At 45.7% G+C, this 10,652-nt stretch overlaps 1 protein-coding gene and 1 long non-coding RNA gene across 7 annotated transcripts in view; one reads left to right on the top strand and one right to left on the bottom strand.

The window, feature by feature from the left end:
* The window catches only part of LOC137534827 (uncharacterized), a 42,469-nt gene extending 42,146 nt beyond the window's left edge, over positions 1-323 (bottom strand). Inside the window, exon 1 of the long non-coding RNA XR_011024383.1 lies at positions 258-323. This is a non-coding gene — a long non-coding RNA (uncharacterized lncRNA). The remainder of the gene's footprint in view (positions 1-257) is intronic.
* Positions 289-10,095, top strand: LOC137534821 (zinc finger protein OZF-like). Of its 6 annotated transcripts, none has more exons than XM_068256476.1 (5): positions 289-335; positions 5,633-5,746; positions 7,626-7,760; positions 7,845-7,968; positions 8,960-10,095. In XM_068256476.1, exons 1-5 carry the CDS (start codon positions 291-293, stop codon positions 9,853-9,855), a joined length of 1,314 nt encoding a protein of 437 aa, XP_068112577.1. In that variant the 5' UTR covers positions 289-290; the 3' UTR covers positions 9,856-10,095. The 6 variants fall into 6 exon arrangements, with proteins under 6 accessions (XP_068112577.1, XP_068112581.1, XP_068112579.1 ...); XM_068256480.1 differs by lacking the exon at positions 289-335 and adding an exon at positions 464-672; XM_068256478.1 differs by lacking the exon at positions 289-335 and adding an exon at positions 464-668.
* The last annotated feature ends 557 nt before the right edge of the window (positions 10,096-10,652 follow it).

Raw genomic sequence — 10,652 nt, forward strand, 5'->3', positions numbered from 1 at the left:
ATATAAGTTGATCGGGAGTGGTGGATTTTTCTGATAAATTTTTATGAAAATTGAATAGTGTGTTGTAGATTGTCAATTTATTAAGTACTGTATATACACCCAAGCATTTTAAATAATTTTTTTCTGAATTGGGGAAAAATTGAACATAGGTGTGTGGTACATTGGTCAGATTTTTCAAATGTTGCAGTTAATCAGAAAAATTAATTGTGGTCCTTGAATTGAAATGAAATTTAAAAAATCCTATGATGTGTGTCCACCTGTAGTTTGCTGTGCAAGCCCTGCATTGCACCATGGAAACCAGCCTTCATATGACAGCACCACTGTGCAGCAACCAGGTCATATGCCTAGCACCGCCCCCTGCATTGCACCATGGAAACCAGCCTTCATATGCCACAGCACCACTGTGCAGCAACCAGGTCATATGCCTAGCACCGCCCCCTGCATTGCACCATGGAAACCAGCCTTCATATGCCACAGCACCACTGTGCGGCAACTAGGTCATATGCATAGCACCGCCCCCGCTCAGTGATGTACTCCCCACTGGGCAGGCAGGAATTATGTCACTGAAATTCCCATCGGTCTGAGCATGCGCACCACTTCGCACCGCGCTCCCATCGTTTACACTTACTACGTCCCCCATTGACTTGCATTGTTGCATAGTCTATGCGGTAGGTATGGATCATGCAGGAACGCACTGCAGACTTTGCGTCGGGAATGCAGCTGTGTGGATATTTTCGGGCACCGCATCGCATTGGTTTAAGTGTGCAAGTCTCCATAGACTTACATTGCTCTTGCGGGGCAACGCAGGCCACAAGTGTAAAAGGGGCCTAAAAGGAAATATGTATGGCAGCTTCATTATCCCTCTCACTTCAAGCTGAGTACACACATATAATGAGTACCTTCAGGCAGCAGTTCAGTCTGAGGTTTGTACAGACACACTGCTAGCCAATATCCCATATCCCTTTCAGTTCAGGTGTGCTTTAACTGATGACACCCAGCAATATGTATCATTCAAACCTGACTTAACAGACCCGATTCCAAAACTAAACACATGCTTAGCTGAGCTTCAGGAGTGGATGAACTAAACTTATACTGGGTAGGACCGCCCTTTATTGGGAACACTGCTAATACTGGGTAGGGCCTCCCTTTATTGGGAACACTGCTAATACTGGGTAGGGCCTCTCTTTATTGGGAACACTGCTAATACTGGGTAGGGCCTCTCTTTATTAGGAACACTGCTAATACTGGGTAGGGCCTCTCTTTATTGGGAACACTGCTTATACTGGGTAGGGCCTCCCTTTATTGGGAACACTGCTAATACTGGGTAGGGCCTCCCTTTATTGGGAACACTGCTAATACTGGGTAGGGCCTCCCTTTATTGGGAACACTGCTAATACTGGGCAGGGAGGGCCTCCATTTATTAGGAACACTGCTAATACTGGGTATGGCCTATCTTTATTAGGAACACTGCTTATACTGGGTAGGGCCTCCCTTTATTGGGAACACTGCTAATACTGGGTAGGACCTCCCTTTATTGGGAACATTGCTAATACTGGGTAGGGCCTCCCTTTATTGGGAACACTGCTTACACTGGACAGGGCCTCCCTTTATTGGGAACACTGCTTACACTGGACAGGGCCTCCCTTTATTGGGAAGACTATACCAATACTGGGTAGGGCCTCCCTTTTAGTGATATTTTTCTGTTTGCATGAATTTTGTGCAAAAATTATTACGAATTCAACAAAATAGCCTTTGAAAATTATTTTGGAAAACGTAGTTTTTTGCTTTTAAAAAAGCGTAATTTGCTGTTAACGCGAACAGCACAGCAGTACAGAGCGTGCTTTTGTATATCGCATACACCTCAATGCGGATGGGGCGCATGCACGATACAAGAGCGCGCTCTGTACTGCCGTGCTGTTTGAGTTAACAGCAAATTACGGTTCTTTAAGCAAAAAAAAATTGCAAACATATTATAAAAGCGGCTACTTTATGATATCATTGACCATGTTGTGAAAATACAATGTATTTCCAAAATCAAAAATAGCGAATTGGATGCGAACATTTGACGCAATACTACTTTCTTTATTAGGAATGCTATACTTCTACTGAGTAGCGCTTCCCTTTATTGGAAACAATGTACTAATTCCTCTGTAGAACCTGTCTTTACTAGCACTAATGAACTGAAACTAATGTTGTGTAGGGCCTTACTTTTAGTAGGAACGTTAATGACATTGCTAGGTTGCAAAAGGATCTAGAGAACCTCTGGGAAGCACAAAATCTCATTGTCCTGGATTGTAAGTATGGAGGCATTAGACCACCAAGCAAAGAAAGCTATCTGGGGGTGGGGGAAGGACGGCAATCTAATACCGATATTTAGAGGTAGGGGGACCAAGACCACATAATACTGCTTACTGATGGATGAGATAGTACATAGAAGGGAGGGGACAAAGACCATCTAATACCCCACCACTAAGGTCACATAATATTAGCCATATGGGCAGGGCCGGGCCGAGGCATAGGCTGGAGAGGCTCCAGCCTCAGGGCGCAGTGTAGGAGGGGGCGCACAATTCATTCAGCTGTCATTCCTAATTGTTTTTAAGCAGAAAGAAATAAGAAAAGGGGATACATGGCAGTGACTGCAAGCCAGATAACTAGATATTAAGGTGTTGGGGAGGTTGTGGGCCCCGTGGCACCTCTCAGTCTAATAGCAATCAGTGTGTGACGGCTGGGGCGGAGGGATGGAGGGGCGCACTTTGGTGTCTCAGCCTTGGGTGCTGGAGGACCTTGTCCCGCCTCTGCATATGGGGGCACAAATGCCACATATAAACTGTCAGTAAGTATCATGGAGGAGGTCCATGCCCTGTGTGGGCCATATCAGATCAAAGTCAGAGTTGGCGATAGTAGTGCGAATTAGTGGCCATGTGCAATTACAGCATTTACAGCTATATGGCATCTAGGGCCATATCATTATAGTATGGGCAGCTAAGTGGTGTGTAAATTAATAATACATGTGTATTATCCAGCAAGTGAAATTATTCTAAGAATGAGTATTAGAAACAAATATCAAATGTAAGTGAGTATGGACAAACTATTTTGACTAATTTTAGCTGTAAGCTGACACATCATTGCATTCCAGCGGTTCTGGAGGTGTGTTTAGCTTCTAAGGGTACAATGGTTAATTTGCATATATTCAGCAGTGATGCTCTGAGAGACATGTCAAGCTCACTCCAACCTGAATTATCGCAAATTCTTTCTGTTTTAGGAAAGCACACTTTTGTTTTAGCTGTGAGCTGAAAGGGTTTTTTATTGGTAAAGTTCCAAAGCATCTCCTGTGTGAAAATGTACAGGAAAATGAATGTGGGCTGCAGTTAGCATACGTCCCACAAGATGGCGATGTGAGCTTGGTCGGACAGAAGGCATAGAGACTGACTATAATAAGGGAGGAAGTATAGATCAGACATTTTCTCCTGTGTTGTAAGTAGTTATTTCTGATGGTGGCTGTTCTGTCTAGTTATTTTATGTTGATGAGTTATACTAGTAGGGTCAATTGATAGGGCAGGACGTCAAAATATTCTTACTATTTCGGGTTGTACTTCCAGATAGGGCTGGCTGGGGCTTGTAGTGCAGTAATAAGGGCTGCTGGGGACTGTAGTACCACCATACAGGATATAGAAAGGCTGGCTGGGGATTGTAGTGCAGTAATAGGGGCTGATGGGAACTGTAGTGCCACCATATAGGCTATAGGAGGTCTGCTGGAGCTTGCAGTGCAGTGATAAAAGGCTTTTGGGGACTGTAGTGCCCCCATACAGGATATAGAAAGGCTGGCTGGGGATTCTGTAGTGCAGTCATAGGGGCTTCTGGGAACTGTAGTGCCACCATACAGGCTATAGGAGGGCTAGCTGGGACTTGTAGTACAGTAATAAGGGCTGCTGAGGACTGTAGTGCCCCCATACTGGATATAGAAAGGCTGGCTGGGGATTGTAGTGCAGTAATAAATGGCTATTTTTTTTACCTGTAAGAGGCTACTGTGGTTTTCTACTGGTGCCCCATCGCTGTTTCCATGACCCCCACAAGGCTGCAATACCCCCCATATGCAGCTCCAATATCTGTGTCAGTTTGAGGAGGGGATAGTTTGGACAGGACACTAGCTTTGTATCCCCCCCCCCCCCCCCCACCCCAATCACAGAAAAGTTTAGTGAGAGGTGGGATAGCAGCTGATTCGACACAAGATGAGAAGCTTGATTCCATGGATGGCAGATCAGTCTCTCCTGAGGGTGTGGAGACCCAGCAGGAAACTAACCAAAGAGAATTACTGTAGTAAACTTGCAGTTGTTTCAGTAAAGTGGAGGTGGTAGCCGAAGCGAGTGCCCAGCAGCTGAAGTACACGGGCGAGGGTCCTGGTGTGCAATTTTAGACATGGTACACACTGCAAGAGAATTTAGTAAGCGCTTGTTAATGGTACACGCTGCAAGAGGATTTTGTAAGCTCTTGGTAATGTGTATGTTCTCACCTGAGCGAAGTGATTTTAATCACCTATAGCATTGCATTAGCAAAAGCTTTTCAAATCGCTATTGCTTAAAGGGGTTCTGTGGAGGGGCTCAACAGACAAAATCCGACACTTACCTGGGGCTTCTATCCGCCCTCTGCTGCTGTCATGTCCTCCTATGATCCTCCGTTCCCCGCCGCCGGTCCCGGTCTAATATTCGTCTAATTACACAAATAGTGCTTGCTCCCGTACGCATGAATTGGAGCTTACTGCGCAGGCACAGTACAACATTTTCTTGCACTGCGCAGTAAGCTTCTGATGACGCGCGCGGGAGAGAGCTTGCACGCAGCCGCAGTCTAGGTAGACGCAAGATTAGACCAGGACCGGCGGCGGGGAACAGAGGTTTGGAGGAGGATGGAGCGGGACATGACAGGTGCAGGGGGCGAATAGAAGTCCCAGATAAGTGTCAGATTTTGTCCTTTTAACCCCCTCCACAGAACCCCTTTTAAAAAGCTCTTGCAGTGTGAACCAGGCCTTAAGAGTTTATTTAGAGCACCGAGCTGCGCTAGTCTAGTTTAGGGGACCCAGCAGGAAACCTCATAGGAAACCATTCTCCAATCACAGCAGCCTCTACAGCAAAAAGTGTTCTGATTGTCCAAATAATGTGGGCATAGTTTACTACAACCTATTGGAAACTTAGCTGTTTGAGAGGGTGCAGTCCACCCAATCAGGTTAGTGGAATTTCCCTATGAGGTTTTCTGCTGGGTCCCCTAAAGTAGACTAGTGCCACTGAGCTGCTGTCCGTGGAAGAGATCAGCTGTTTGTTTTGTGACAAATCAGCTGCTAGCTTACCTGACACTAGACCTTTAAGCTAAGGAAATGCAGAGCAGGCGCGCTGGTCCACAACCTAATATGTAAGTACCCAAACTTGAAATAATGTTCTCGACAGCAGGACAAGGGAGGAGGGGCCTTCCATGTGCAACAGGGGTACATCTAACATATAACGTTGGCTACCTCAGTTACGAGGATCTATAAGGCCTGCAATAATGGTATAATAAATGCTGTGGGAATTGTGGAAGGAAACTGTGTGGAAATAATTAATCTCAGTGCAGACCAGTTAACCCTCAGCATATTTTCCAACTACAGGGAGGACCTTTTTGGGCAGGTCACATGGACACAAGGATGGAGGAGGACTGGAGTCACATGACGGAGAGCATATTACACCTCACCCTGGAGGTCATCTCCCTGCTGACCGGAGAGGTGAGGAGGATTCTGGGAGGTCACATGACATTACTCTTATCTGCGTTAAAAAAGCACACCGCTAGCCATGGATGTGAGAAGGATTCTGGGAAGCCACATGATGTCATTCTTCTCAGTATTAAAGCAAAAAAAGTGAGGAAACTCACTTCAGGTTTGATACTTACTTAAGTAGAGGGTAGGCCAGGCATGGGCAAACTTGGCCCTCCAGCTGTTAAGGAACTACAAGTCCCACAATGCATTGCAGGAGTCTGGCAGCCACAGTCATAACTCATAAAGACAAATGCATTGTGGGACTTGTAGTTCCTTAACAGCTGGAGTGCCAAGTTTGTCCATGCCTGGGGTAGGCTCTGGATACATAGAGCCTTCCTGATCCTCGGTCTGTCCTGTTGTCCCTGTGCCATCACTGGTTAAAGCTATTTGACCTGCTAGCTCTGCAGTACTTATAGGGCAACCTTTGAAGCTACTGGCATCCCTGAGTACTTCCAAAGATGAGCACATCTGTACTGCATGTGTGCAAGTCTGGACTCGCTTGCGTGCAATACAGATGTGCTTGTCTTTGAACTACTTGGGAGCACAAGTGATTCTGAAGGCTGCCCAAGAAGTACTTAAGACCTATTCAACCTAGCAGGTCAAAGGTGTGAGAACGATGGGACTGTTTGAGGAATGGGTGGGAAGGCTCTTTGGTATCCAGAGCGTTCCCTCTACTTAGGTATTTATCACACTTTTTACTCACTTCAGGTTCACTTTAATAAAGTCACCAGGAGGGTGCGGAGGATTCTGGGAGGTCACATGACATCACTCATCTCTATTGATAAAACACACATCTGATCAGAGGGATAAGAAGGATCTAGGAGGTCATATGAAAGGGACACTAAGACCCACCCCTGGCACATCTTTAGTCACACCCCAGTTTTGTATGTGGCACACTCTATATACAGTCGCCTGGTGTCTAGTCATCTCCCTCCCCTATACAGTTCTCTGGTGTCTAGTGATCCCTCTCCCCCATCTCCCTCCACAATGTAGCTTCCCTGGTGACTCCCCCCCCCCCCTCCTCGGTATAGATTTCCTGGTGCCTAGTGCCCACCCCCTTCCCAATATAGACTCCCCCCCAATATAGCTTGCCTGGTGCCTAGTGCTTCCCTGGTGCCTAGTGCTCCCCTCAATATAAGCTTGCCTAGTGCTTCCCCCCTCTTTCCCCCATATGGCTTCACTGGTAGTCTATTGCTCCCCCCTCCCCAATAAAATTTCCCTGGTGCCTAGTGCTTCTTCTCTCCCCAATATAGCTTCCCTGGTGTCTAGTGGTGCTCCCTCCTTCATATGGCTTCCTTTGTGGTTTAGGGATCCCCCCCCCCCATAAAGCTCCTCCCCTCTCTCTCCAATTTACCTTACTCGATGACTAGTGGTTTTCCCCCCACTCCATATGGCTTATATGGTGGTCTAGGGCTTCCGCTGCTCCCCTAATATATCTTTCCTGGTGGTCTAGGGCATCCCCCCTTCCTCTCTACTCTACTCCATAGAGCTTCCCTGGTGTCTAGTGGTTCCCTGGTGGTGCTAGTGCCAGCACAGTCTATGCAGTGTATCGAGTGCTGTAGTAGCAGTGCTCATCTCGTTATTGCGAGGATAGACACACATTGCTGGCGACCCAAGAAATTGAGAGAAGCACTGCTACAACTGCTCCTATACTCTGCATAAACTGAGCTGGGGGAGCACAGGACAGGGAGCGCACTGGGACACAAGGAAAAGGTGCCGCGGACCATGCCTCCCAATCCAGGGCTGTCCCAGGCAAATTGGGATGGTTGCGAGATATGCACACCGGACTGGAGGAGTGAGTAGGATTTTGGGAGGGTTATGTGAATTTATTGTTGATTTTTCTTTGCAGAGTTTTCCTCTGCTGAAGTCTGATGATTATGTAACCATCACAGTGCCCCCTGCACATTCCCTGAGATCTAAGAAACCAAACAAACAGAAGGTCCTGGAAGTCATTAGGAAGATGATAAAGCTGCTGACAGGAGAGGTGAGCAGTGCTGGGAATTATGGGACATTATCCAGTAAAACTAAAGGGGCATGTCTCTATGGTGACTATCAATGTGTGTGATAGGTTCCTATAAGGTCTCTGGATGTCGCCATCTATTTTGCCATGGAGGAATGGCAGTATGTAGAAGGACACAAGGACCTCTATCATGACGTCATGATGGAGAATTGGCCGCTCCTGACATCTACAGGTAAGAGGAGACTTTCATTTCTTGCTACTGTACTCACCCAACATTTTGAGATAAGAAAGAGGGACACCTTTAAGGGACTGCCCTGCCATACCTTCAGTCCCATTCCCCCCACACCCCTAATTGTGCATACCATAAAGACATTATCAGACCAAAGATGTATTTTCATTATTCAAACCACACCGATCCACTATTTCTTTACTACTATTCTTATGTATTAAAATTAATATAAGCTTTACTCGATGTACAGGATGGGACTGAAGTTTACAATAACATATTCATTGTAGAGAAATACATATATTTAAAGAGTACTTGAGGTTAACTTTCTTAATGAGATCATATGGGGGGTAGGGGTATCCCAGGGTTAAATATGTACCTATCCTGATGTCTTCGGGCACAGATGACGCTCCATCCCCCTCCTCGGGTCTGCGGCAGCCATGTTTCCGAAGACTGTAAAAAGTCTTTGTAAACCTCTGTGTGCGGGACTGTGGCCCGCCCCCAGCTCGGCAGCCACCAATCAGGACAAGGTTGCTGAGCTTAGGGTGGGCCATGGCCACCATTGCACATAGAAAGAACAGGGACACACAACCAGGGCCGACTCCTCAGTTTATGTAACCATTAACTCCAACACCAAAAATTCCTCTGACTTCTTGACTTCAACTACACAGCCCTGCACTCAAGAGGAGCCACGGAGGAAGGTATATGCCTCACAGAAAGTGCTGCACAGAATATTGGGGCTGTATGGTGGGCTGTACAGGTAGGGGTACTCACACTGAGGGAGAGGTAACAAATACAAAGGGAACATCTCCACTTACTAAGCACGTGTACAATTGCACCATATTGCTGTTCTGTGCAACATTTGTCACTTTGTACAAAAAAATTATACAAAATGCACAGGTAGTGCGCACAATTATCTTTGATTGTCTTTCTGTTGATGACTACAGCATAAACACATTTCAGATTTCACAGTCTCTTTTTCTTTCCTATTCTGCAGACATGTCACACAGAGGTGATGAGAAACTTTGGTCTTCTGAAGGTGACAAATTTCAGATGCATCAGAAAGAGCCCACTGGGGAGCTGGGCTTCTCTAGCTCAGAATGTGGGAAACCTTTTTCACCTCCCGGTTGTGGGAAATCCTCATCGTCCAAACCAGGTCCTACTGAGCACCCCAAAGATCACCCCGTCACAAAGTCCTTTTTATGTGAGTGTGGGAAATCATTCCAAAAAAAATCAAAACTTGTGACACACCAGAGAGTTCACACTGGTGAAAAGCCGTATTCATGTTCAGAGTGTGAGCAATGCTTCAGTGAGAAAGGAAACCTTCTAAGGCACCAGCGGAACCACAGAGGGGTGCGACCTTATTCATGTTTAGAGTGTGGAAAATGTTTCTCACAGAAATATGACCTCCTCATGCACCAAAGACGTCACACTGGAGAGAAGCCTTATTTCTGTTCCGAATGTGGGAAATCATTTGCGTCAAAAGCAGAGCAACGCAGCCACCAAAGAGTTCACACTGGTCTTGTACATCAGATAGTTCACACTGGTGAAAAGCCATTCTCATGTTCAGAGTGTGGGAAGACATTTCCAGCGCCTTCGCAACTTGTCAGACACCAGAGAACTCACGCGAGTACAAATCTGTTTTCCTGCTCCGTGTGTGGGAAAACGTTTTCAGACAAAGCAAGCCTTGTTGAACATGTGCAGACGGAAACGCGTCGATTTTCCTGTTCAGAGTGTGGGAAATCCTTCTTAACTAGTTTAAAACGGGATAAACACTGGAGAGTTCACACAGGAGAAAAGCCATTTTCATGCTCAGAGTGTGGGCTATGTTTCTCAGAGCAGGGAAACCTTCTCAGGCACCAGAGACGTAAACATAGCGATCATCCAGAGTAGTTGCCAGATTGCCATTGGAGTGTCCTTGTCTAGGGATACATCAAAAGACACACATGCGCAATTAATGCAAACTGTGTACTGATTCTGTGCAAACATACGCAGTTTGGAAATGGACCAATCAGATGCAGCGGTGTTGACATCATTACCCTCCCCGTCCCTGACAACAATAAATAACAAAACATTCGGACACATAATGCATGAGCCAATGATAAGCCAGAATAAATGGTGACTCTTGTGACATTTTTGTTACTTTTTTGTTGAATGACTTCCAGTGTTATTTGGGGGATTATTTCTTATAAAGGTTTTGCCTGGGTCATATCAGATTGTAGTGTTGCTGATAGGTTTGTGGCTTCAGTCATGCACACCTTCAGTCAGAACTTTTTAAATTACCACAAGACCGCTTGAATTGCTTTCACAGAGTTCTGTCAGTGGATGTAACTTCAGGTGCAGTCAGTAATCCTCACTAGGGTTTGATATGATCCAGGTTGAGGGCTGCCTATGTAATGATAAAAAAGTGTTCTGATTTACTAAAAGATCTGTAAACATCCCATTATTAGTGATGCAGTAAGCCTTGTCTGCTATTAAAGGACCACTACGCAAAAATGTGTATTATTTAAAATACATGTGTATTAGTTGTACATGTGTCCCAGAGTAACGACACCATCAATTTGTTTTGTTTTTTTGTCCTATGTAGCTTTCATTTATAAAATCCAGTATAAAGCTGACTGATCCTGACAGATTTTGGACTAGCTCATCTCCTCATGGTTTAAAAATCCTTTTCAAAAGCTCTCCCCGGA

Source organism: Hyperolius riggenbachi, chromosome 10 (assembly GCF_040937935.1).
Source record: "Hyperolius riggenbachi isolate aHypRig1 chromosome 10, aHypRig1.pri, whole genome shotgun sequence".
NCBI classification, from domain to species: domain Eukaryota; kingdom Metazoa; phylum Chordata; class Amphibia; order Anura; family Hyperoliidae; genus Hyperolius; species Hyperolius riggenbachi.

Bases quoted from the DNA above. Each gene is read 5' to 3' on its own strand.
- LOC137534821 (XM_068256476.1), top strand. From the start codon at position 291: ATGGAAACCAGCCTTCATATGACAGCACCACTGTGCAGCAACCAG. The intron at 336-5,632 runs GTCATATGCCTA...TTCCAACTACAG, and splicing joins CACCACTGTGCAGCAACCAG to GGAGGACCTTTTTGGGCAGG. The intron at 5,747-7,625 runs GTGAGGAGGATT...TTTTCTTTGCAG, and splicing joins TCTCCCTGCTGACCGGAGAG to AGTTTTCCTCTGCTGAAGTC.